The following is a 26,006-nucleotide window of genomic DNA, read 5'->3' as shown; positions in this document are numbered from 1 at the left end:
CTGTGTCCTAACTAGACTTAGACTAGCGTCAAGCCACCGGGGTCAAATCCCGTGCAAAGACCCACATGTAAGATCCACTCAAGGGCCCGCAATTCTGATAAGCAAAAGATGGCTTGACCCACTACGTCTATCAGAGCATTCCGACTGGACGCCACCAGTTTGAGCGGAGGAACATTCCAACCGTATTCCAGCCCTGTGGCCGTGTGGCCTCTTTTGGTGACATTCCCTCACCCCAAAACGAGCATTGTGACGGTTGGCATCGATTCCTTCGATGCTGTCAGCCTGTCGCCTGTCAACATGTAAGCCATACATGCATCACACACGGTGATTCGGCCTAACTATGCACTCTCACGGCCCTGTGTGGCTTGCGGACTTTGCATCGCAGTCGTGTCCTTCGAGGCCCCCAAGCGGTATTGACGCGGACTTCTGGTAGGATAAAAGGCGATGGAGCTCCCGCTTTCCAAGTGGAATATGAAGATTTGGTCATCATTCTAAATCACCACTCTCAACTCTCACAAAAATCAGTCTCACCTTCTAGGATAAAAGGAATCCTCTCTTCATCTCTTGTCGATCTCAAACACCTCAGTGGAACCGATCTACCAACAAGCCCCCGGCCCCGATCCGCCATCCCGCACTCGGTCTCACCTCTCGCATCCGTACTCGGTTCCGTCCCGAAACCCCATCACCAAGGCGCTTACACGGCACGCCACGGATCACTCGACGATCATGTCTTCCGCAAAGACCATTCTCTTCCTCGGAGCCACTGGCGGCTGCGGACTCTCAGCTCTGCGCCGTTCCCTCGATGCCGGCTTCACGTGCATCGCCCTGTGCCGCACACCGTCCAAGCTGACCTCCGTCCTCCCGTCCGAAAAGTACCCCAACCTCCGCATCGAACAAGGCAACGCCCACGACGCTGACGTGATTGCCCGATGCGTCGTCTCGCCCCTTGACGCAACCCGCTTCGTCGACGCTGTCGTATCCTCCATCGGCGCCTGGTTCGAGCTGCGCAAGATGAACCTCGAGGACGTCAACGTCTGCGAAAAGGGCATGACTGTGTTGCTCGACGCGATCAAGAAGCTGCGCACCGAAAAGGGCGTCTCTGGACGGCCGCGTGTCATTGGGCTCAGCAGCACTGGCATTTCCAAGTTTGGCAGAGACACGCCCCTCGTTATTCAACCTCTCTACAAGGGCCTCTTGCACACCCCGCACATGGACAAGAAAGCCATGGAGGAACTTCTCTTTGCGAGTGGTGAAGCCTGGACGGTGGTGCGCGCTAGCTTCCTGACCAACGGAAAGGAGCAGCCCGCAGGCACAGTCCGGGTGGGCGTCGAGGACCCCGTCAAGGGTGTCGAGGAACTGGCCATTGGGTACAGCATTGCCCGTGAAGACGTTGGCAAGTGGATGTTTGACAACATCTTGCAAAAGAATGGAGACGACAAATATGTTGCCAAAGTTGCAACGGTCACCTACTAATCACCACTACCTTGGGCTGTTGTTTTGCTTCGCTTCTCACCATGGTTCTGCTTGGCTTCCCATAGACATCTCCTTTCAATACCCTTGTTCCGTACGTTCTACTCGTTTTGCTACAAGTTGTCGATTACGAATTACCTATAATATAACATTTGATACGCTTCCTGCTTCAAACTGTGCACTGATTCCGGCTTATAAAGGCCTGGAGCATGTCGCTGTTCGCTGATTTCCAAACCAAGACTTTTCTCCTCTCCGTCCCTCTACAACATCATCTCCCTTGACCAGCCCACCCTTCATCTTGAGTCATCTTCCAGAAGGCCAATATTGCGATGAATAAAGTAGACGAGCTGATCTATGCTATCAGGCTCGGTGATCCAGTGGCCACCATATTCGTATTCGTGCCATTGGACTTCTTCCAAGCCAATGTTGTGTAGGGCCTTGCATAGGGCTCTTCCGTTCTTCACCGGAACCGTTGGGTCGTCGCGAGCGTGGGAAAGGAAAATTGGCGTGCGTGCCATCTGGTAGTTCACATCACTACACTTTATCTTCCACTTGCCATCATCGCTGGCGACAGGACCGGTTGGGACTTGGTAGGGCGAAAGGCCTGGGTAGGCCCAGCTAGCGTAGCCAATAAGGCCGCCCAAGGCTTTACAGCGTGTCAAATAGGCCGCGACAGCTGTCGCGAATCCCTGGCTGATGCCGCCCAGGAAGATCTTGTCGGGTGACACCACGTGGGATTCCCGGTCGATGAGGCGGTTGATGAAGTCGATGCTTTCAGACAGGCTCGGTTCTTGCAATTCTTCTTGCTCGTTTGGGTTCTCTGTAGACCACATATCAAACCATTGGGTCATGTCTGTTTTGTAACGTTTGGATGGGATCGACGGTGCGCTGGGGAAGACCCATTTGAAGGTTGGGTACAGGGCTTGGAGGGTTCGAGGGGGTGGTGGCGCTGGTGTGTCGTCCAGGGGGTTGTTGGGCTGTTCAGGGCCATTGTCCAGGATTCGTGCTAGGTGTTCCGAGACTTCGCATTCAAAGAACTCATCTCCAAATTCTTTGCCGTCACTGCCTCTGCCATGGAGGAGGATGACGGTGTGCGTGTGCTCGTGGCCCGGGGCAGGTTCAAGGTGGAAAATGTCCGTGAGAAATGTCATTGTACGGATAGATACGTTGGCAATAATTCCGTTCAAATTGATATTTTACCACGAGTTGTGTATTCCGTATTGCAAACGAATGGTGTTGGGTGGTGAATTCGCAGAAACGTTGGCTGGTGGTTGGCGGACTGGCGGGAGGTTGTCCATTAGGTACCTAAGTAGTTAATTGCCTGCCACTCCGCGCCTTCCTCCGCTAAAAATACACCTGCCTCGCTTTGCTTCCCGGGTGCTTCTTGCCGACCACAACCTTCAGGTACCTTCCTTATGCTGCGTACCTGCCGCAGAGACTCCCGTCATCAGACTGAAGGTACCTTGCGATGTATCTTCGACATGGAGAGTCACCGAAAAAGGGGTTGTAAACACATCAACCGAGTATTCCAGGAGCAGACATATTAACAGATACTGGTAAAGTGATATGCTGAATTGCCTTTCTTTTTTTAGAAGTGATTGTCGAAAAGCAATCTCCCAGTCGCCTTTTGAGTTTACACAATAAACCCCACAAACACGACCTCACCTTACGTAACTTGGACATGTGGTGTACTTTGCAAGCCATGCCATCCAGACGCGACGATCCTCCTCCCTCAACATCATCTGCAAATAACTCCAATAATTTCCTTCTTTAAGTCAATGAAAAGCAATCGGACATCTTTTCAGTTACGAAACTGAACTGCTCATAAGCACGTGGGTATCGGCCAGTATGGTGTCGCTCGCGCCAGAGTTGTTGCGTATCATCGGACAATACCTTGCAAGTCAACATTTCGAATCTAAACACGCAGAACATCTTTCGGATGTGGTCTAACTACCAGTACCCTTTGGTAACAATAGGCGACCAACAAAAAGACACTGAGGGCATTGTGTCGCGTCAACAAGACATTCCGAGACGCTTTCAGTGAATTCCTGTACGCCGAGGTCTATCTGGGCTACAATCACTTTGTCAAGGACGACCCTCCACAGAAATGGCTGGGTAAGGAATCCCTAGAAACCCGCCACATAAAAGTCATCCACTTCCGACCCAAGGGCTTCGAATGGAACAGCCGTGAGATCGAACTCGACCATCATGTTCGAAATTGCAACTCTCAGCTCAGACGACTGTTGGCAAACACCCCAAATGTCAAGAGATTTGTGTTCGTCACACCTTTAGGACTCAAGGCACTACCCTCAACCCTGTAGGATTGCACGCTAACGGCCGTTTCAAGCTTGGAAGACGGAGAATTCTTCCTCTCCTCCGCAACCTTAAAGGCTCTGAAGCACTGCTGCCCCAACTTGGAAGACATCTCCTTCGATTTGGAAGCCCACCCACATGAGCCCGGTGCTGACAGATACTGTCGCGACGATGACTCTTGGCGAGACCCGGAGCCCATCATGCCTGTTCCCGATGACTTGAAATACAGCATTGCCGACTTCAGTGTCTTCTCCGGCCTGACCGGACTTCACCTAACTGGGCTGCAGGGGCCTATCCCAAAGTGGATAGGAACCATAGCCTGTATCTTGGGTTCCTCCCCGAAGCTCACTGATCTGAGCCTGTCTCTTTCTCGACCGACGGCGGATAGCTTTGCTGATTCAGACGATCGTGATGAGCTTTACGACTTTCTCATGAATTTGGGAAATCGCTATGGAGATCTTGGTCACCCTCCCCTCCGCCTCAAATCTCTCAAACTGTACTATCCCGTCCTTCTTTGCGAAGACGAGGACGGCGGGTTTGATTATCTCGACAAACTGACCGACTTGAACCATTTACAAGAATTCCGACTCTTCAATCAGAGTGCCGTCATGCGAGGGAATAGCCCACCGGATGCCCCGGAGCTCGCATTCTACGCCATTGACCCGAGCACAATGCCGAACCTCCGTCAACTCACCATCGGGGCATGGGAAGCAGGCATAGGTCATTGCTTTGAAGAGCTAGACGAAGAATACGCAAGCCAACTCAGTCTTCGCGTAGACCCTCAAACATTCATCTTCGACCCAAACTATGAGGAAGGCATCCCCGACATGCTCGACAATGAGACGGTCCTGAGAGCTAAAGAGCTCATCATACCACAGACCTGGATTGAAAACGGCAAGGATGCACCTGATAACTGGGACATGTTCAAAGTCCTAGAGTCCTGCCGCTGGATCACCTCTATCGGCTTCACCATCGACACCACGGTGGCACCCTACGGCCTGATTGACATCCTCGCAAACATGAAGGGCTTGAAAAAGCTTTCCATAGAGTACCCCAAGTTCAAAACCAACAGAGGGCACGGGGGAGACCCCATTCAAAGAGTTAAGAAAGTGGAATACCTCAAGCCAGAGATCGTCGCCGCGAAGTGTAAGCACTTGACCTACATGAGACTGCACGGCCATGGCATCAAGATATGGCGACCGTCAGCGGGCACAGCAGAATTCGAATATCTTGAAGACGCAGAGGATGCTGTTGTTGGAGCATTCTTCCGCAAAGAGGCTCGAGAAGATAACCACTGGATAGCTGAAGCAATGGACAGTGACTACTTCGAGCCGCCGCGACCGCTGTAGCGGGTGGGGCAGACTGTGGATGACTTGCTTGGTACGAGGTCAAGGGCAAGTGATAGAAATAACATTGATGCCGATCCTTAGCCCACGTGTTGAGTTTCAGGTCAAAACGTTCCTAGAGTTCTCTAGAGAGAAGCCTTGCTTGTATATTATGACTTTCAGAACCTGAGTCTCGTTTATCAGCCAACTTGTCCAGCTACCAAGGTTGGATACCGTCCTTGTTGACAACCTTGCCAACATCAGCATCTCGCTCACCCTCAACAACCTGTTGAATCAGCCTGGCTCCCTGGCTTGGCGCACCCGCACCCATCTTCTTCAGCGCATCCGGATTTCCTCCCAACCCCGTAGCCAGGAAACCGGGGGAGATGCACCACACTTTTACCCCGTCTGCCTTGAGAAGCCAGTGCCAGTTCTGCATGACCATGTTCAGCGCGGTCTTACTAGACCGGTACCCGGCTTGAGGGGTATAAGGCTTGGGCCAGCCGGCAGCCGTGATGGTCCCTGGCTGGAATGGGAGCAGGCCGGCGCTTTCGATGCCATTCAGAGTGGAGAGTCCGCTGGTGATGAAGAGAAGACGAGGGTCGGAGGATTTGATGAGAAGAGGGGCAAAGGCGTGAGTCATGACGTGTGTTCCGGATGTGTTGACGTCGTAAGACTTGTTCAAGTTCTGGCGAATTGCTTTGATGTCCTCGGGGTTGTAATTGTGAGGCCCGAAATCATGGGAGGCGCCTACAAGTTATCCGTTAGACTCATTCTTGGGGTCGTGATTATGCCTGGGATAGAGACGTACCGGCGTTGTTAATCAGGACATCGAGCAGCCCATGATTTTCTTTGACACTCTTGAAAGCGCCAATGATTGAATCATCATCGGCCACATCCACTTGAACGACCTCCAAAGAGCTTGCGGTGGACGGCACCTCCTTTTTAAGTTCAGCAAGGGCAGATTCGCCTTTTTCAAGGGACCTTGATCCAATAATGATGTGGTATGCCCTGTCGGATTGCAGCAGGATCTTGACTGTTTCATAGCCAATACCGGTGTTGGCTCCGGTGATGAGGACGATACGCTTGGAAGACATGGCTGATTATGTACTTGAGACGACTTGGTTTATTGGTAGAATGGGACTGTACGGATATTTAGAACAATAAGGTGATATCCGAGAATCAGTAGACTTCCAGCCCTTTTATTGCCTCCGCATAGCAGCATGTTTCTGGCCTGAGACAGCTTGAGCCCTAGCCAACGCGCCCGGAGTTAGGCTTGACGGAGAGTTTTATACGACAGATGGTTAGATTGCGGGGAAATCATGTGGAAAAGGGCGCCAACAACCCCTTGGACTCTTTCAGGGAAGAGTATATAAACGCGAAGTCGCGACGATATAGATCTCAACGTCAATGATCTTTAACTGCGTCCTCCGCCCCGGCGTGAGTGGATCTTACGTTGCCCGGAGCCGGAAGGGTCCCGATTTGGACATCTTTAACCCCGTTGGGGTCCTCGATGAGGGGTCTTGGATGAGATGAGGTTGAGCACACCGAGCACTAACAGAACTTGGCTGCGAACGCTAAGAACCGCGATAACCTTCTCTGTTAGGAAAACACCAGCGGATGTTCTGCTCAATGTCCCGCCTAGACCGGCCCCTTACGGACCCCACCCCGACGGCAGACTGAAGGAACTCGGTAAGCTATCCCGAAAGCTGTTGAATGACGTGAGTCAGTGCTGAAGTCGCCTAATGTCCCCCCAAGCTGTCCATCTTGGGTTCGAGTACGGCATATTTGATCAGAAATCAGAGTATCATTGACGAAACAAACAAAGAAGCGGCCATTCCTCTCTCAAGTTCAACGACGGGAATAACAAACACAACATACCTTCAAACATGGCACCGAAATCTGTTCTCCTCGTCGGCGCCAATGGCACGCTAGGCGCCAAAATCCTAGACTCCCTGGTGGCCGCCAAATCCTTCAAGCTCAGCGCCCTGAAGCGCGCCGGCTCCAAGAGCACCATCGCGTACCCCACAGACCAAGTGCAAGTCATTGAAGTCGACAACGACCTCTCCTACGAGGGTCTCAAAAAGGCATTTATCGGCCAAGAAGTCGTCATCGTCAGCTTCCGCCTGCGGGATCTAGACCAGCACCTGCGCATCGCCGAGGCAGCGTCCGCGGCGGGCGTGAAGCACTTTATGCCCGCCGACTTCGGCAGCATCGACGCCGATAACCCCCGCGCGAGGGAGCTCATCCCGTTGTACCGCTGGAAGCGCGCCGTGCGCCAAAAGGCGCAGGAACTGGCGGACAAGAACCCGGATTTCGCGTGGACGGGTATTGTCTGCGGGCACTTTTTCGACTGGGGTGTCAAGGAGGGTTTCTTGCACGCGTACCTGGACACCAAGAAGATCGACGTCATTGACGGCGGCGATATCAAGGCCTCTGTAGCAACGCTGCCGAGGGTCGGCGAGGCTGTTGTGCGTATTCTCAACTTGGGCGTTACCGAGGTGACGAAGAATAAGACCCTTTTCATTCAGAGCTTTTGCATCACGCAGAACGAGCTGCTTCAGAGTTTGGAGAAGGCGACGGGGGCCAAGTGGACTGTCAACAAGGTCGAATCTGAGAGCTTCATCGCGGAACACAAGGTCAAGGCCGATGCGGGTGACGCTGAGGCGATTGAGGACCTTGTCTTTGCTGTCGGGCAATTGGATGCAAACTGGACGAAGCGCGATGACTTTGCCATGAAGACTTTGGGGCTGGAGGATGAGGATTTGGACACTGTTATTGCGGATGTTGTCGCCAATCCGGCAGTTTGAGGAACACCACCTGTATCAGTGAAGGCCGATAGAACTGTCTCAGCTGCACTAATTAGATTCATATTTTCTTACCTGAACTGAGCATCGTTCTTGCTGAGAGACATAGAGTGAGTTCATTGAATGATGTTAGAAATAATCTAGGTGAAGGTATTGGGGCATACCCGACTTATGAATCATAAGTTACCGACTGCCTTGGGCAAGTCCGTCATGTCTTCCAGGAATACATCAAACTCAGACCGAACTTTGTCCATATCCTCATCGACATCATCAGTCCATCGATGAACATAGATGGTCCTCAACCCGACCTTCTGCGCCCCTCGCAAATCATACGCGTGCGCTGCAACCAACACCACTTCCTCAGGCTTGAGCTTGACAAGCTGCAAGGCTTTCTCATACGCAATGGGGCTAGGCTTGTAGACACCCAGAAGCTGACTAGAAAACAGCATGTCGAAGCTCAGCCCTGAAAAACGGACGAGGTCAAGCTGCAAGCGAGTCGTGCCGTTGGCATGCACAAACACTTCAAGGCCGAGGTCGTTGCGCAGGCTCTCGATTGCCTTTGAGACTTCCGGCCAAGCTGGCTGCGAGTGCCATGCTTTGATCAACTCGATCTTGATCTCGGGGTTGAAGTGGCTGGCGTACACGGGAGACTGGTCCAACAGGTTGTCGAGGACCCGCGCGAACGTAATGTCAACATCCTCAGGCTCAAGACCCTGCGCATGCCGGTTTGCAATCTCGATAAAGTATTGTCTGCGCCATTCGAGCGCGAACTTTGACGCCTCTTCTTTTGGAATGGTGGCGGGTAAGGCTTCGACTACACTGGCATGCCAGTTGAGGCAAGTTCCCATGAAGTCGAAGAAGACTGCCTTGACCTTTGTAGGTTGCTGAGACATGATGGTTGGTAGGAATTGGTTTAGGTACCCTTGGGGGTAGTGGGAAGCCATGGTCGAAGAAACAAGCTTTGCTCGGCAGGAACCTTGAATTATGAAGTCTTTGAATCCCAGTCGCTTTTAGAACGACAATTTTACTTCATTAAGCTGATATTAGTAATTCGAGGTCATTTTGGGACTTTGAAAGGGCGCACTTTAGCGCAGCCATCCTTCGACAGGTTGTGCAATGTCAGCATGATCAGGTAAGCCGAGTACAATGGCGTGATTATCTGACCGAAAGTCAAGCGGCCATACGGATATGCAAAAACTGAGACACAAGAAGCCAGCCAAGTTTCTCAAAGTAAAGAAGAAAATAGTTGAGGAACTTGAGCGTTTACAAAGTTGTCATTAGGTGAAAGTTTCAATACGGCCTCCTGCTTCTTCTCTCTTTACGACAATGCTGCACTGCTTTACGGCCTTTTCAGTTTTGAGAGTGCATCGAAGAATAGATCGAACAAGGTGAAAAATAATTTATTTCAGGCGCAGATTGTGTCAACAATCAAGGCATCAAGGATTCAATATGGCTTTGACCGACATCCCTATGTCGCTATGTCTAGACTGTTAAAAGACGAACACTAGAAGAAAGATTGACCACTCACGCAACTCGCTTCACAGCTTTCAGTCAGGCTTGAACTCAAGTTTTGCAGCAACCAATATTACTTCGTGACAATAGTGCATCTTATGTCAAGTGAACTTCAGAAATCTCAACGTAAGACATTTGGCGTGACGTTTCCTCTCCAGGTCGGCTCCAAAACCTAAAACTGGTTTATGCCCAAACAAACTCATCTGAGAGGTTTTGGGAGTTCCATGAAACTTTTGTTTCTAAGTTGAACAAGTTTTTCTACCTAATTCAACGCCCACTTACCTACGGAGCCGACAATTTATTGCCCATTTCTGTACCCTTGGGAGGAGCGGAAGGCCTTGTTGCGCGAGTGGCGTGAGTGACGGCCTTGGCTTGCAGTTAGCACAACTTCTATTCATGAATGTAGGGCGGAAAGCCAGTCTGCGTGCGACTGCGCCAATTCCTCAATTCTACAGGCCCGCTGTCGGTGCAACCAATATCTGCCGGCACTTATCAACCCCGAGCGGAGTGCATGAAACAAGCGCCACAGTTGGGACCATTGGGTTGATGGCTTCTTCACGTCTGAGAACTCCCAATAATGGATGATAAAGAAGAAACTTGCGCCTCGCAGTTAACCTATTTCTCATGACTGGGCACACTATGCAAGTGTTCGGGCGCCACACTACAATATGGGCAGTTTAGGCGAACAAGCCCCTGCTTGAGAGCGATGGTCCAGTCACCAAAGGCTGCTCAATGGCGGGGTTCCTGGGTGCCCCGATGGGTTGCGGTGACATGCCCGCGATACGGCCCCAGTAAAGGGCTCCGGACGGAACAGTTTTTGAGGAGCTCTGACTGGGGGAAATCTGCAGGACCGGGGACCCGGACCGGGGCGCACGGTAGTAGGCAATTTCTCCGTCCACATGGCTGTTCTTGGCACTATCAAGCAGATAATGTGACCTTCGACGAAATGCCATGGCAGGATCCTGATTAGATCTTGGCAACGCAAGTTGAATGCTCTATAATACCACACGAAACAAGGGCCAGCAGCTACAAACTACCATTGAAGGGGAAATAGCTCCAGAGTCCTTCCTATTTCGCGTGCGCCCCTTTGGCTTACCCCCTCAGCCATATCTCTGAGCCTTGAAATCGCAACGGTTTCTCATCGACTTTTGAACATGATTGGATCGCCTATGGAATCTCCTGTTTTTGTTGATCGTGTGTTCTTCTCAGCGTAGGATTCGGACAGTATCTTGGATCCAGTTCATGAGGCGTCAAGGAGTCAGGATCCTCCACCATAAGTCCACCAATCGATTATGCGTGATATCTTAAGCTTTTGTTTTGTCTTGACTCGGAATCTGCGAGAGTGAACAAAGAAGAATTGTCTTGAGTCTTCTATATAACGCGAGCTCATCGTCCGATGTTGTCATTTTGGGTAGAGTCTTAGAAGCTTCACTGAGCAAGAACATTACATTCTCATCACGATTGGCTACAATTCCGCCTTCCAGCATTGTGATCAATCAGGTTTTAGCCATCATGTACTTCTCCAAGGCTAGCATCGTGGCTTTGCTGGCGGCTGTACCCAGCACACTTGCCTGTCTCGGATACGAGGGCGGTGTTCCCACTGCGACTTCCACAAAGACCAACAGCAAGTACATTGAGGTTCCCGCTGGCACTGTCTATGACGGTGGTTGGGCTAGGTTCGACCGTGGTTCTGGTGCTTGCACCAGTGGTGAAGGAGGTATGCTATCTGTCTTACACCGTGATAAGCCTTAGTTGGGAACTGACAAAGCCACCTAGGCGATGCTGATGCCGTCTTCATTCTCCGCAAGGGCGCAACTCTGAAGAATGCCATTATTGGCAAGAACCAGAAGGAGGGCGTTCACTGCGACGGTCCTTGCACTCTCGAGTTTGTATGGTTTGAGGATGTTTGTGAGGATGCCATCACTGTTGTAAGTAATGAGTTGAGCAGTGAAAAAATCTCTTTGAATAGCATAGTTGACACCCGATGCAGAAGAACGATAAGGCTGGCGACCACACCTGGATCATTGGTGGTGGTGCCTACAAGGCCAGCGATAAGATTGTTCAACACAACGGTTGCGGCACCGTGAACATTATCAACTTCTGTGAGTTATTCTGAAGCAGTGCCCTATTGAATTCCTTGAGTCAAATAGCTAACCACAATCGTGTAACACAGACGCGAACGAGTGAGTGATCTTCGTGTACTATCTAGGTGAAACCAAACTAACACTGAAGTAGCTACGGCAAGGTCTATCGCTCTTGCGGCAACGTAGGTTTTTTGCTGTCTAGTCTCATTATCTATGGAATGAATCATACTGACCTGAGTCTCTCCAAATCAGTGCAGCAGTCAGTGCAAGCGCAACGTCTACGTCGAGGGCACTACCGCTCGCAACGGAGGCGAAGTTGTTGGCATCAACTCCAACTACGGCGACACCGCCACCCTCAAGAACGTCTGCACCGACGCCAAGACCCCGTGCCAGATGTACACCGGATGTGCCGGTGGCTGCGAGCCCGTCAAGGCAGGTGCCTGCTCCGGATAAGATACCTCTACGATTCATCGCAAGTCGCACGGCATCGCCGAGCAACCACACGGGTCCCTCGGGGCCCAAAATCAACCCTGGACCGTATCTTATTCTCAAGTCGGAACCTTTGGCCAGATATTCTTGTACATATCATCTCATATTGCGGCCTGTGGTCGCTGCGCACATATTTAGCTTGACGTTGAATGAGGAATGATCATGTTCGCCGACCTTGGGTACATCGCGCAACGTAGCTGGTCCAATGAATGAAGTGAGAACCTTGAAGATTGAAAATCTGTGCACGTAGTTTCGCGCGGTATTTGAGGAGCACTTAGAATGGTATTTGGTCACATGACCTACATGAACGCGGGCAGATTCTCGCCACATGATGCGTGTTGAATCGAGACGGCCTACGTCACTCACGAAAGTAAGTAAACAAACACCCATATCTCGTCTACCTGATCTTCTCTCAAGACTCCCATTATGTCTACTTCTACAGACAAACTTTTGATGCGATTTGAAACTCTTAGCTACTTGTTACTTGTGTAGAAACAATGCCTTCAATCAGAGCCCAGCGTAATAATACCAGTCTGATCGCCACCGACCTTAAGACCAACGAATTCGGTAGAAAGCGTCGTGGATGTTTCTACATCGTTTATCTCTTGAGAACAGTCATGAAAATCGTGGTGATAATTTGAATTCCGCTCTCTGACCTTGAGCTAACATGATGTGATAGTGGATTAATTTCACTGCACCACCACATCCTCGACTTTCCCCAATGAGCATGATGATTACTTGGGTAGTTCAGCATGAAATATACGATCTTCTGGCTTCGGATCATGCGTTGAATAATGCATAGGTCCAGTGGCCGAAAGCACCTGTTCTTTTTACGGAAACCTATCTAATACCAGGATTTCAAAATGTCCGTGACGCTGGGGTTGATCTGAACCTATCAGCTATTGCCAAACAACATCACTACGCTACCTCTATGTCTAGAAACTCACTGATCACATCACCATCAGGTGATGAAATGTCAAGCACCTTTTGGACATCATCAAGCGGACGTGCCGAAGTGATGACATGGTCGATGGATCACTCAACGATGGCCAACCTTTCTTATAAACAAAATGACATAAAGGGCGAGCAACTGAACATGAACTCGTCAACCTCATCACCAATCTCATCATCATCATAAACTTCATCAAACCTCGTCTACCTCATCGTAGACCGAACTCTAGAGCCATATCAAACAGATCTATCCGAAACTTCTATTCCAAGACCCACTCATTTCAAGCTCTCAATAACCCCTTCGATTTTCATCATGGCGCCTGAAGCAACCATCACCCAAGAGCCTCGAGGCTTTCTCAGGCTAAAACCTCTGATTAAAAGCCTTAGGGCTTTGATCCATCCAAAGAAACGCCTTCCGATCGAGAATCGAGAGCAACGCCAAGAAGCCACCATCAAGAAAGAAGCAAAGGCGCTGAAGAAGGCCAAAGCAAAGAAAGCTAAGGCGGAAGCTCACCATGCTAGACGAGGAGAACGAAGTGTTGCTTATAGACCATCGAGCTCGACATACAAATACGATTCAACACCGTGGTTGATGATGACTACGTTCGACACTAGTGGAGGGGGATGTTATGACAGTGGATGTTGTGACAGTGGAAGTTACTGTGATTAGTTGATGTCTCATGGGATTTGGTTGGCCCTTTCCCTTGATAAATATGGAAACGATGGCGAAGATGTTTGTGTGGCTGTGGTGTCATCACCTCACCAGAAGTCATTCCAATGTCACTTTTTAACTACTTCCTCTCAGAAAATGCGAACAAGGCTTCCTTCTTCATTGTGTCCTCCTTCGGCTCTTATAGCTTTCCGTCGAAAGCTTCCTAGTCAGGCAAGTGACTTCGACAAAAAAAATCACCATCTTGTCTGCTACTGGTCACCTCTAACGCTCTGTCAATTCCACGACACTCTCGATCATTTTAAGTGAGTAAGAACGGGAACGCCCGTTGCTTTTGACTTATCATTAGCTATATGCCACTGTTTCGTTATCGATCTGACCTCACACTTGGACTCTTTAAAAGTGGCTGCACTGCGTGATAGTGAAAATTAATACTCGAGACACTCTTCAGAGGCAGGATCCTGTTCAAGTATGGACGTGAAGTGCTTGATCACTGGATATGAGAAGACCGATTTGGTCTGCCTGGCTTGTCCATCTTTCGCGTGTCTTTGCTACGATCAAGGGTATACTTGGCAGGGGAAAGCTTTCAGGCAAGGCTCCAAGGCTTTCTTGGTTGTGAGAAAATAACTCAGACTTCATTTGGTCTGATGATAGCATCGCGCAGCTTCGGCCCGAGCGCTGCCTGGTGACAGGAACTCTAAGTAAAGGTTTGGACGCGTTGCGGGGCGGCGACTTGCCTAAATCGTAACGTCGGGAGCAATTTGATTCGAGCGCGTGGTAACTTTGCCTCGGTACATCATTTCTGCGATGTCACGAACAGCTTTCCCCTGCTCAAATCACCCAGCCATCGTCCGTTTCCAACTTTCTTCCCCCTACCCAGCAGACCATGCCACTATTGCCGGTAAAATACGAGTTGTTATTGCACCATCCCTGGAGGCACGTGAAAGAATCTGACCGCATCTGGAAGATTCTCCATGACAAGTACCACCGCGATCAAGGGCACCATGCTTGTGCCAACTACGCCCGATTTGGAGACAAGAACAGGCACATCTCAGCCCGACGTCATGCTTGCCGCGACGGCTTTCAGTCGGATCAATTCTCTCGAAAGATCTTGTCAACCTCAAAGTCAAGAAGTCTGTCGTCGAAGAGTTTGACTTGATGTGTTCCATCTTCACTCAGTCACCTGAGCACCACCGGGCTGCCTGACTCGAGCGCATCGTGTCCTAGTCTCCTCACCGGCTGCGACTTCCCCGCAAACCAGCCATCAACAGCCGGGATGCGCATCATCGCCGGTTGTCTTTGGAGATTGTGGGGTATTCAAAGTGCGGAGAGACAAGGGTATTCGGGGTAGCTAATGTGACTACCGCAAGTTCCCGTTGGGCTTTCGGTGTAACCGTTCCACGACGCTTTGCCTTTACTGCTGCGCTTGCTCCTCACAAGTGAACTTGCAAATCTTCCATTGCTAGCATGAGGCTTGCGTAATAGCAAGAGGCAATGATCGGCCATTGGGCTGTTTATGGGCGCAATATCCATCGCAGTGCTACCCAAGCCGGCCGGCCAAAGTCTCGGACGGTTTGTCTTGTCCTGACCCAGCGATGTGGGAGATCATCCCGCTCCTGCGTATGTCGGGGCCGGACTACAGGAACGCTACATATATAAAGTGAGAAGCAGATCCTATGATACATGTTCTGGCTTGATGTTCAAGGTGACGATTTGTGGCTCTCTGAGCAATCCCAGTCATGCAGTCGCTTCACTTCTGGCTCTCCTCCGCACTCGCCCTCGCGGCGACTGTGAGAGGCCAAGACGACAACACCGCAAAGGTTGAGGCAGCTCTTGCCGCTATTACCGTTACCAACCTTGACGATGTCCGTGGCAACCTGCACCTACCCTCCACCATTGACGGCCTCAATGTCACCTGGTCAAGCAACTCCTCGGTCATCTCAAGCAGTGGTGTTGTCGTAAGACAGGCCGATGATACCCAAGTGGCTCTCACCGCTTCCATCGACTACGAAGGCAGCTCTCAGACTCGAGAGCTTGTCGCTTCCGTCCGCAAAGCCGTGGCCCTTGATCCCTTTGCGGGCTACGCATTCTCTTACTTCACCGGAAACTCCATTGCTGGAGAGAAGATCTACTTCGCCGCTAGTCAAGGCAACGACGCCCTGAAGTGGACCGAGCTTAACGGAGGTCAGCCCGTGTTGACCTCAACATACGGCACCAAGGGCCTGCGCGACCCATTCCTCATCAGATCGCCCGAGGGCGATACCTTCTACCTCATTGCGACCGATCTCTCCATTGGTTCAGGCACATCTTGGGGCGACTCAGTTCGCATCGGTAGTCGGTATCTTGAGGTCTGGGAATCCAACGATCTCAAGACCTGGTCAGCACAGAGGCATGTCTTGGTTTCCCCTCCTGAGGCAGGAAACACATGGGCACCCGAGGCTTACTACGACGATGACCTTGGTGCCTATCTGGTCTTCTGGGCTTCGTCTCTCTACGAGGACAGCGATGTCAACCGCACTGGCAGCACCTACCACCGCATGCTGTACGCAACCACTCGCGACTTCGTAACCTTTTCCGAGACTTCTATCTGGCAGGATGCTGGCATGTCGAGAATTGACTCGACCGTCATCAAGTCGGCCGATACCTACTACCGATTCACGAAGGACGAAGGTGCTAGCGGTACGGGATGCAGTGATATCATTCAAGAGAGTTCTACATCTCTTCGCGCTACCCTGGACTCGTGGACCATCATCGACTCTTGCATCGGCAAGAAAGCTGGTACAAGCGCTGTTGAGGGCCCAACTACCTTCAAATCGAACCCGGACGACGTCCACGGTGAGAAGTTTTACCTCTTCGTTGATGAATACGGCGGACGCGGCTACATTCCCTTGGAGACTGCCGATATTGGCAACCCCAACTGGACCGTATCATCTTCCTACAGCCTGCCGGCCAGCCCGCGTCACGGAACCGTCATCCCTGTGACCGCTGCCGAGCTTGCCTCTTTGACTGGTTCATCGGCCACACGCCGAGCAGTCGAGGCTGAAGGCGAGATCCTCCGCTACGACTTCTCGGCTGTTGATGGCGCCCAGCTTCAAGATGCTTCCGGAAACGGTAACCACGCTGTGATAAATGGCGGTGCTACTATTGTGGATGGCGCTCTCACCTTCGACGGTGTCGATGACTTTGTCAAACTTCCCAACAATATCTTGTCGGGCGTTGAGGATATTGCCATCGAGGTCCAGGTTCTCCTAGATGCTTCTCAGACGACGCCGTACTTCATCTACGGCATTGGAAACACCGCTGCCGATGGCAACGGAAATGGCTATCTCTTCACCACCGGAAGCCCTTACAGAGCCAGCATCACATCAGGCAACTGGACGGGTGAGAAGTCAGCAGCGTCCAGCTCCTCTCTTCCCACAGGGTCTTGGCTGCACCTTGTTTACACTATCTCGGGCCGCACGTCTGTCATTTACCTGAATGGCTACGAGGTGGCTCGTAACGAGGATGTCAACATCGACCCTGAGAACATTGGCAATGGCGTTACGACTGCGAACTACATCGGAAAGTCTGTTTACTCTAGCGACAAGCTTTTCAAGGGCCAGATTCGCGAGTTTGCGATTTTCAACAGATCCTTGACAGCTGCCGAAGTCCTCTCTCGCTCTGGAAACGTTGGGGCCATCACGGAAGTCTCTCTTTCTGATGCCTCAGTCTTGAAGGTCCCGGCCATCATCAACACCACTGACAGCAAAGTCTTGTTCCCTGTCAAGCCGGGCACTGACGTTACGGCTCTCGCCCCTGTCTTCACCACGACCGAGGGTGTGACCTCATCTCCTGCATCTGGCTCGACTGTCGACTTGAGTGCTCCAGTCAAGTACGTTCTTTCTAAGGGTGAAGAGGTCGTCGCGGAATGGACCATCAGCGCCGTGGAGATGGGTAGCCCCGTCCTGCCCGGTCTCTATGCTGACTCCAACGTCGCGGTCTTCAACGGCGTCTACTACATCTATGTCACCACCGACGGAGTTCCGGGCTGGGGTGGAAACACTTTCTACTCATGGAAGTCTACCGATCTCGTCACCTGGACCCGTAGCGCGGAACCCTTCCTCACTCTTGATGGAGCGAACGGCAACGTTCCCTGGGCGACCGGCAATGCTTGGGCTCCTACCATTGCCGAGCGCGACGGAAAGTACTACTTCTACTTTAGCGGCCAGAACGCAGCTCTGAACAGGAAGACAATTGGAGTTGCTGTAGCCGACTCTCCCGAGGGACCATTTACTGCTCAGCCGGAGGCCATGATCCTCAACAATGAGGCCGTCACCACGGGGCAGGCTATTGACCCGGCGGCTTTCCACGATCCGGTCTCTGGCAAATACTACATTTACTGGGGTAATGGCAACCCTCTGGTCGCACAGCTGAACGACGACATGGTCTCTGTCAAGTGGGACACCGCCCAACTTATGACTGGCCTCGTAGATTTCCGCGAGGGGCTTTTCATGGTTTACCGCGAGGGTCTCTACCACCTCACGTACTCCATCGACGATACCGGATCTGAAAACTACCGTGTCGGCTACGCTACTTCCAAGACTTTCAACGGTCCTTGGACGTATCAAGGCGTCATCCTGCAGAAGGATACGTCTCAAGGCATCCTCGGTACTGGCCACAACTCCATCCTCAACGTCCCTGGCACCGATGACTGGTACATTGTCTACCACCGCTTTGGTATCCCTGGTGGCGGTGGTTACAGACGCGAGACGACTATTGACCATCTGTATTTCAACGCTGATACGGGGTTGGCCATTCCGGTCATTCCTACTCTGACGAGCGTTGAGCCTCAGACTGTTCCTCAAAAGTTCCGGCGCATGTCGCGCGTAATGCGTCTTTGATTGATGAAGTATGACGATTTATGTAGAAATGGAGCGTGGTTATTGTACATCTAGGAAACATTCGTAGATGTTCGAAGTCTACTTTGTGAATATGACAAGATTCTTGAAGATTTCACTTTTATTGACTACTCATATGCCCTGAAAGATGTAAATCATCACGGTCCCCATATGCCTTTGGCCCGTTGATTGCCACAAGACGCTATTTGAGAGCGTCGAAGTCAAGGCAATGCATCCCAGCCGGGATGTTCTGATATCTTGCCCCCTCAGTGCTCGATACCTATCACCTACAATTCTCTTAATCTGTTGACTCAAGCAGTCGGAGCGCACTCCGGCTTTGCAGTCTCGTACTCGTAGTAGGTGCCACATCCCGTAGGGCAATTGGGGCAGTCAATGTTCACGGTGACGGTGGGCACTGACGTTGGGCAATGGCAAAGCTGAGAGATTTTCGACAACTGTACACACATAGGCCGTACGCACTTGTCACACATTTCTGTTGTGTAGACCGTTGGACATGCCTCGAGGCCGGCAGTAGTGGGAGTAGGAGTTGGCGCAATTGTGGGAACAGCCTCGGTGGTGAAAGTGACGCCCCCACAGGTTGGGGTTGCAGTCTCGTAGATATATGAAGTCCCCATGCAGCCACGTGGTGGGTTTCCACCACACGGGTAGTCGACTGATTTCGTTGGAACTGTCGATGGACATCCGCATTGGCTGAAGATGGTTGACAAGGCAAGACATGCCATCTGAACGAATGTGGGACAAATGGTGCCAGTCGACGTGACTGTTTGACAGTAGACCGTGTCGGCTTGCACCTCAGCCGTGGCAAGTCTGCCGACTTGTTAGCTAAACTTGGCCTGTTCGTGGGCATGGAATCTTTCTTACACTGCCATCGCGATGATTGCAACGCCTCTTGAAAAGACTCTCATGATGCCTGTTGGCCTTCTGTTGAGCGCTGTAGTAAGATTTTGCTGACGAAGATGTCGCCAAGGTTGTCGGAATGAACGCAACCTCCTCCCTTTAAGTAGTGAGAGGTCAACTACCAAGTTGCCCGGCTGACAACCCTCGTGAACGATCTACTACCCTGTGTGATGCTGCTGAGACATGCCACAACTTCACGACGTAAGGTAATCGGGGTCCACAGCCCGTTACAAGTTCGCTCATTCGACAGACTCGAACGGGATTGGCTTGTCACGAAGAACTTTTCCCATCGTCATCCCGTAAAAGTTCCGGGGATGCCTTGCCTTAGCCCGCAACCAGACGACTTCGGGGGATACAAAGTGTGGGCGTACTTGGCCAACACCAATGTGTTGTTTTCAGTATCTGCCCTCACATGCCATGCTGATGATCTTTACAAGATTGAATATGCTAGCGCACTTTGTCGTGCAGGGGAAAAAAAGCCCCCTTCGTAGGGAGGAGCTTCCCCGCAAATAATCATTTCCGAGAACGGGCCGTTGCTGATGGCTGATAGCCTGAGTCCAAATATAGACACGCTGCATAGTACCAGGCCACCGTGACACCGGCAGCCTCGAGTATCTTGCATGTTCTTTGATCCATCTGTCACGCATGCAGAGAAGAGGGTGAACTTCGCGATGAGACGTGACAGCGTTTTCACCAAGTTCGAAGCATCGACATCCTCTTGAGTAAACGTGAAGTCGAGAAAAAAGCCGGCATCGAACCATTCAACAATAACAGAACAGAATTATCAGGGCATAATCTGCCTTGAAGAATGCTGAGCTCTGACGCTTCAAATTCCATGACAAGGCTTTCAAGAGAGGGAGAACGGTATCTAGAGACGGATATGGAGCGTGATCAGCGGTGCGCCCCTTTTGTCCACTAAAGCAATCTGTGTGGCACGTTCGCTTTTCGGAACGTTGAACTCAGCTGAGCCTTGGCATTTTGCTGAGTGGCTTTAGCCAAGAGTAGGCAATCACTACAATGTCAGAACTTCCGGTTTTAAGTCTAAGACATTCAAACCTCACTCACGAACTCCCTGACAAGGTTATTCAAGCCTCTACAGGTGATCGGCGCCTGATCTTCCGATTTAGTATCAGATAGCTTACATCTTAATGCTGATCAATATACATTGGAATTGAGGCTTTCCTGCCGACGCTCACTTATGGAAGCCGGCCGCCAGTGCATAACACGCTTGGGTAAGTGAATGATACAGGATGTGATGAAGGTTGGCAATTTAAATTTACCCGACCGCTTCACTACCCCTCATGACGTCCGTTCTACGTTCATATTCGACTTAGACGTACAGACTAGTTTGCGTGATATACTATCACACGGGGTGTCCACAAACGAGGCGTTGTCATCGTAACTCCACTCCACGCGTGCGACCTGGACTTGATGTTACCGCAATCTCTCAACCAACGTAGTTATAATTTGTGGCTTCATGTTAGAGCTAATACTCAACACCCTTCTCGGTTTGAAGTATGGCCCAATCCGGGAACTAGCGAGCACTGCCTGGTTTTTCTCAGCAAGCAGTTCTACCGACGAATATGTGCCGCATCTATTCAGAAAGGCTCGATAGCCGTCGGCTGAGGCCAGTGCGCTAGCCGGAATGAGTGTATCTGATTGTCGCGTATCTCGTACGAAGCGAAGAATCGAAAGGAAATCGGCTGGAGTTTCTTAAATGGGTAGATCAAGTTATCCGGTGTGTCTTCAAAGGGCATGAAGCACGCATCCAGCTCAGCCAAAATATGTGTATCGGTTTCCAGCACATGAATAGGTCGCAGCTCTTCTTTGACGCCAATGTGACCCTTGGCGAACATGGCCATGATTGGTTTCCTTCCAGATAATTTCAAGTCGCGGAACTGGAATTGGCAGTCCTCGGCGTAAAAGTGTGATTTGGCGCTTTCATTGGGGCTGTTGTACGCCTCCAGGTACTCTTGGTACCGCATTCTTGGAGTAGCTTATGGACGCTCAGCGAGTGGTTTCGACTTTGTGGCGTCAACCAGAGATTTGATGGCTGTTCTATAGCCACCTAGCAGGCAAACAAGATGAGCTGTTCTTGTGTGATACTAAAAACTCGTGATTGTTGTGATGTTTGTGTCTCGTCTAAGTAGCACCCGTTTTCCGTGGAAAAGACTCTAAGATCGATCAAGCACCTCTCTTATATATAAGTGAAGAGAAAGTATGATTTACCACGGAGTTCGGGTTGTAGAACATTGGCCGCTTAGGCGATGCTTGGCTCTATTATCCCCTAAGTCCCCGATTGAGCGGATCCCTCGATCTACGTCTCCGAACAACGGTTAAATCATCAGACTATTCAACTCATGCTAGGAGTTCATGCTAGCAGATTGATTTCGTCCTACGCAATATTTTGGGGTTTCTTGAGCCGCGGGACCCTGCTATTTCGTGGACCATTGTCGGGAGGGTTCACTTGCAGGACGGTAGTAGCATTTAGTACACTTATGGCTTATCATTTACCAGGCCGGACGGCTTGTCCCGATGTTACTCATAAATTTGAGGTTATTAGATGTTTTTTCACGCATTACTTAGCCTATGTTGTATACGTAGACCTCTGTATGAAGGTAAATTCACCGCAATCAGGTCCGTAAAACTGGGGGATCTTGCAACACCCGAATGAGAGTTTGCAGATGTGATCAAGACTTATCCGTGGGTCCTGGTCATGGCCTGCCAAATATGGAAAGGCTTCAGATTAGACTCCTGCAAGCAGTTTTTTTTTTGAAAGTGCAAGTTCTAGTCAATAGCGTCTGTCGATGCGCATGAAAGGCGGCAATCAGTCGACCTGGCCCTCGCTGCTCATCATGTCCGTAAGAGGATTCGAGTTTGCGTCTACTTTTGAAAGCGCAGCGATCCATTAATCATTCTCATTCTCTCGAGCGATTTGATTAATAAGTTCCGTGTCACAGATGTGGTTGAGTTGCCGCGTTGACTATGAGTGCCGGACGTCTCCCAGCATCACGAGATATCGGCAGTAGATAAAGACCGAGTTGATGAATCATGGGCCTCAGCCTAGACGCCAAGGTCCGCACTATCGAATAGGAAGCCCACGTGAGAGAGTTGCTCGTAAGCGGTGGGATTCGAGCTGAAAATATGCGATCTGCTACTAGGATATGAGACACTGCTGGCCCATCAACGAAAGCGAGCTCTTTTGGGACAAGCCCCTCTTCGTTGAATTCCCTCTTCTGGACGTTATGAGAAGATTCCATGCCGGTAGTTGAGCCATGTTAAGTCTGGCCTTTGAACCTGGGGCCTTGGAGAGTCTGGGAGTGAGTAGAGGCGGCCCCGGCACCCCGGCAAACCGGCCCCACGTCCGATATCTGGCAACTTATAGGCCGTGCTCCCGTTACAAGTAAATTGCGCCAGTGCCGAACCACCGAAGGAGGCTCGCAGTGTGACCACTTCTTGCGACTCTTAACGCATGACGATGCGAGATGGTGAGGTTTTTTATCCCTTGGTGCCGTATTGCCATGGTGCGGAGCTAAGCCCGGCAGGCCGGGTCCCCAAACCGTTGGTCTGTTGAACTTGGGTGGTCTGTTGCTTGCCACGGAGGCCGTCAGCACCTTTCGTCGCCCATTGCCACAATCGTGCACCCTTGGAAGACGGGGCAGTGTCTCAGGTAATCTTTTCAGTGCGCGAGGGCGGCAAAGACGGTTCGACGGCACTACTGTGTACTGCGTAAGGAGGGAACGCGACGGGCATTAATGAAATAGACTACCTACACTAGTACACTAACATCCCGCTCTGGGGAAAGCAGAGCCACAAAATCTGTCTACTACTGTACAGCACGCAATCTTTTGTCCGGCTCCGGGCCGAGTTAACCGTCGGTGTCGGCCGGGGTGGGCCTGGGTTAGAAGAAGTTGGGGGCGGATCGCAATCAATCTTATCTCGGTGCCCATCTTCCACTGGGCTCTTTATTACTTTACCCGTTCCTTGCAACACTTACTATGTGTTAGTGTGCTGTACGGATACCGGTCCCTCAGTTCTGGCCAACGTTGAATGGGCCCGAGCCTACTCTGATTTAGAGTTATCGTACACTTTGTTCTTCACCAAGTGGCCAATCCTTTTCAATCCGCACCTACTGAGCCTTCGGATAGCCCCTATTCACCCAAACACCGCCTCATTTGCTCGTGTAGATGAGGCGAGGAAAAAGGCTTGTCATGGTCGGGAGGTGAGCACACACGCACTCGTGTGGTAGATGCGCACATTTATGTCAAGGAACATCCATAACACCTCACGGGAATTGCACAGGAATTATGCTATGTGCGTGTGGCGGAACAAGAACCCTCGTTCGTCACAGCACGTCGAGTCGGGCGTTGCTGTTTCACTCCGCCCAAAGTGACAAATCTGCCCCTCCAAGACCACGAATGCCCCCGGCAAACCCCCCTTTCAAAAAGCTCAACCACCCGAAAAAGTCGGGCTGGTCGGTGCGTTGCTCGCGGCCTCGGTCTCGATGCGAGGACCGATGTTTGGACGAGGGGGGAAAAAAGCCAACGGTCCATGCCGTGCTGAACTCCGGACCTGGAGACTACGAGTGGGAGGCCAGGTGTTCGGCGACTGCGGACTGCGCTGCGCTGTTAGTCCAGAGACTTCCAGACCCGACTATTTCCCCTTCCCCTCCAAGAGAAGAGAGTTAACTAGTCAAGACTCAGGAGACGAAAGTCTGAGAGTGCAAAAATAGGTGTGTTGGTCGCCCACAATGACAGAAACCAACCCCCTAGAGAGTCCGGAAAGAGGCGCTCTGATGCTACCCAGCGAAACAGTCTGCACTCAAATCATCCAAACCCAGCGCAGACACACCCTTTCCGTGGTGATGTGGTAGTCCACGGAGTCGTGCTTCAACCAACGCGCAGCCCAGCCTTCTAGGGAACTTCTATGGAATCCCCTTCTTGTTCCAAGGACCCCTTGTGCCGTCTCAGCCTGCCAGTTGATTCGCCATAGTTTTGGATATACGGCATCATCCCTGTGTCTCATCCGTGGAGCAGCTGGGGCTTCCCATCTCTTTGGGGTTTTGTCTTCGGGTGGAATGTCATCGCAGAGGCCCCCCAAGGCAGCCCAGAATCCCAGATGCACGACAGACTTGACAAGGGTACGTGGTTGAGACTTCTCTCCAACATGGCCCCCCTTCTCCACTGACATGATACCGGTGCCCAGATGCACATGGACATTGGTTCGTGCTCTCAACTTCGGATGTCTCTTGTGTTCGGTGTGTCGACATGGCCGCCGCATGGCGTGGGAATTAAGATGGCATGCCCGAACATTGAATCAACTATATAGTTCAGATCAAAGAACGTGTTGCCCAAAGTGTTTGGACCCCCCTCCCACCCTCCACCTCTACCGGCTCTCTGCTTCCATTCTCTTTGGTTGGTTGTCTTCTTTTCACTGATTTACTTGAACCGTTTCATCAACGACCTGGTATCATTTGTAAACCACCAGCAGTTCGGTGTCGACACATCATCTCACACTCACTCTCTCACACACCATCGCTTGTGCAAACTTGCAATCTGCAAATCAATTGTTCTGCTCTCGGTTTCTTGGATTTTCTCGTAGCCGACAGTCGTTTCAACCACGCCAAAATTTTGAATCAATTTTTCGTGTGTGATCTTTACAACACAACACATTACAACGCTCACTCTCATCGAGACAAAATAAAGAAAGATGCGTTTCTCAATCGTCTTCCTCGCCTTATCGGGCGGTGCATCGGCTCTGGTATGTTTTTCTTTTCTTTTCTTCTTTTTTTCCCTCTTCTTTCTATTGTCATGTCGCAACAACACCCGACAGATCTTGATACACCGAAACAACGCTCTGATGCTAACACGTCTCAACACAGCCCGCTCTCAACGGTCTCACTGCCCGCCAACCCGTCGATCTCGTCAACCGCCGCGACATCGAATTCAAAGGTTCCGCCGCCCCCGCCCTCGTCGACGACATGAGTCTCTCCCGCGTCGAGACGGTAACAGCACGAGATGCAGAGGAAGAAGACGAGGCAGAGGAGGAGAGTGCGGCAGCAGCAGCAGCAACGAAGACGAGGAGCCTGCCTCCAGCGGCAGTGGAGCCGAGACAAGCAAAGGCGTCGGGGAGCGGCACCGCCAAGACCACAAAGACCGCAAAGACGCCGAAAAAGGGCGATCCGCGCGTCGAGGCGATTGGTGACAACAAAGTCAACCCGACGACCGGGCTGACGGACTCGGAGGCGGCCGAGATCGTCACCGGCCTCGATCTCAAGGACAAGAAGGCCCCCGGGTCGATTGATTCCAAGGGCAAGCGGATCCCGCTTCCCGGGTTGAGCGCCGATGAGACGGATGCTATTGTGAAGCAGGGGCAGGCTGCTCTCAAGGACGCCGGTGCATAGTTTCGTGGGCCGAGGTTCTCGTGCGAGAAATGACTTATGAATACAAACCCTTTCCACTGGGATTATGTTGCACTGCGTTGAGTGACTTATTGAAGATGAGGCCGTGATGATCGCCGCGGTCCATCGAGTCTAAGGTCAGTAACACCAAGTGAGGTAGCATCACTTCAACAGCACCAACTTGAAGCCC

At 51.3% G+C, this 26,006-nt stretch overlaps 12 protein-coding genes across 12 annotated transcripts; 6 read left to right on the top strand and 6 right to left on the bottom strand.

Annotated features, from left to right (window-relative positions):
* Positions 1-726: 726 nt before the first annotated feature.
* CTAM01_08712 (uncharacterized protein) lies at positions 727-1,473 on the top strand (the record flags this gene model as incomplete). The annotated part of the gene is made up of 1 exon (XM_060524732.1): positions 727-1,473. One exon carries the CDS (start codon positions 727-729, stop codon positions 1,471-1,473), a length of 747 nt encoding a protein of 248 aa, XP_060380679.1.
* A 290-nt stretch (positions 1,474-1,763) lies between these two features.
* Positions 1,764-2,621, bottom strand: CTAM01_08711 (phospholipase/Carboxylesterase; the record flags this gene model as incomplete). Its single annotated transcript, XM_060524731.1, has 1 exon — positions 1,764-2,621. The coding sequence occupies one exon, from the start codon at positions 2,619-2,621 to the stop codon at positions 1,764-1,766; it is 858 nt and encodes a 285-aa protein (XP_060380678.1).
* Positions 2,622-3,577: 956 nt separating this feature from the next.
* On the top strand, positions 3,578-5,132 carry CTAM01_08710 (uncharacterized protein; the record flags this gene model as incomplete). The annotated part of the gene is made up of 2 exons (XM_060524730.1): positions 3,578-3,585; positions 3,818-5,132. 2 exons carry the CDS (start codon positions 3,578-3,580, stop codon positions 5,130-5,132), a joined length of 1,323 nt encoding a protein of 440 aa, XP_060380677.1.
* Positions 5,133-5,325: 193 nt separating this feature from the next.
* On the bottom strand, positions 5,326-6,205 carry CTAM01_08709 (short-chain dehydrogenase; the record flags this gene model as incomplete). Its single annotated transcript, XM_060524729.1, has 2 exons — positions 5,326-5,858; positions 5,920-6,205. 2 exons carry the CDS (start codon positions 6,203-6,205, stop codon positions 5,326-5,328), a joined length of 819 nt encoding a protein of 272 aa, XP_060380676.1.
* A 792-nt stretch (positions 6,206-6,997) lies between these two features.
* CTAM01_08708 (NmrA-like family protein) lies at positions 6,998-7,918 on the top strand (the record flags this gene model as incomplete). The annotated part of the gene is made up of 1 exon (XM_060524728.1): positions 6,998-7,918. One exon carries the CDS (start codon positions 6,998-7,000, stop codon positions 7,916-7,918), a length of 921 nt encoding a protein of 306 aa, XP_060380675.1.
* Positions 7,919-8,091: 173 nt separating this feature from the next.
* CTAM01_08707 (haloacid dehalogenase) lies at positions 8,092-8,808 on the bottom strand (the record flags this gene model as incomplete). Its single annotated transcript, XM_060524727.1, has 1 exon — positions 8,092-8,808. The coding sequence occupies one exon, from the start codon at positions 8,806-8,808 to the stop codon at positions 8,092-8,094; it is 717 nt and encodes a 238-aa protein (XP_060380674.1).
* Positions 8,809-10,104: 1,296 nt separating this feature from the next.
* On the bottom strand, positions 10,105-10,535 carry CTAM01_08706 (uncharacterized protein; the record flags this gene model as incomplete). Its single annotated transcript, XM_060524726.1, has 2 exons — positions 10,105-10,389; positions 10,524-10,535. 2 exons carry the CDS (start codon positions 10,533-10,535, stop codon positions 10,105-10,107), a joined length of 297 nt encoding a protein of 98 aa, XP_060380673.1.
* Positions 10,536-10,840: 305 nt separating this feature from the next.
* On the top strand, positions 10,841-11,964 carry CTAM01_08705 (pectate lyase F; the record flags this gene model as incomplete). The annotated part of the gene is made up of 6 exons (XM_060524725.1): positions 10,841-11,144; positions 11,204-11,355; positions 11,418-11,529; positions 11,601-11,610; positions 11,663-11,693; positions 11,764-11,964. Coding segments are annotated over 6 exons (810 nt in total), but the record flags the coding sequence as incomplete, so codon positions are not given.
* A 3,396-nt stretch (positions 11,965-15,360) lies between these two features.
* Positions 15,361-18,501, top strand: CTAM01_08704 (glycosyl hydrolase family 43; the record flags this gene model as incomplete). The annotated part of the gene is made up of 1 exon (XM_060524724.1): positions 15,361-18,501. One exon carries the CDS (start codon positions 15,361-15,363, stop codon positions 18,499-18,501), a length of 3,141 nt encoding a protein of 1,046 aa, XP_060380671.1.
* Positions 18,502-18,809: 308 nt separating this feature from the next.
* Positions 18,810-19,424, bottom strand: CTAM01_08703 (uncharacterized protein; the record flags this gene model as incomplete). The annotated part of the gene is made up of 2 exons (XM_060524723.1): positions 18,810-19,326; positions 19,381-19,424. 2 exons carry the CDS (start codon positions 19,422-19,424, stop codon positions 18,810-18,812), a joined length of 561 nt encoding a protein of 186 aa, XP_060380670.1.
* A 1,590-nt stretch (positions 19,425-21,014) lies between these two features.
* On the bottom strand, positions 21,015-21,401 carry CTAM01_08702 (uncharacterized protein; the record flags this gene model as incomplete). Its single annotated transcript, XM_060524722.1, has 1 exon — positions 21,015-21,401. One exon carries the CDS (start codon positions 21,399-21,401, stop codon positions 21,015-21,017), a length of 387 nt encoding a protein of 128 aa, XP_060380669.1.
* Positions 21,402-25,125: 3,724 nt separating this feature from the next.
* CTAM01_08701 (uncharacterized protein) lies at positions 25,126-25,819 on the top strand (the record flags this gene model as incomplete). Its single annotated transcript, XM_060524721.1, has 2 exons — positions 25,126-25,176; positions 25,298-25,819. 2 exons carry the CDS (start codon positions 25,126-25,128, stop codon positions 25,817-25,819), a joined length of 573 nt encoding a protein of 190 aa, XP_060380668.1.
* Positions 25,820-26,006: the final 187 nt, after the last annotated feature.

Source organism: Colletotrichum tamarilloi (genome assembly GCF_030869305.1).
Source record: "Colletotrichum tamarilloi strain Tom-12 chromosome Unknown Scaffold_31.1, whole genome shotgun sequence".
Classification (NCBI taxonomy): domain Eukaryota; kingdom Fungi; phylum Ascomycota; class Sordariomycetes; order Glomerellales; family Glomerellaceae; genus Colletotrichum; species Colletotrichum tamarilloi.
The sequence above is the reverse complement of the archived record's forward strand: the minus strand, read 5'-3'. Positions and strand labels throughout refer to the sequence as shown.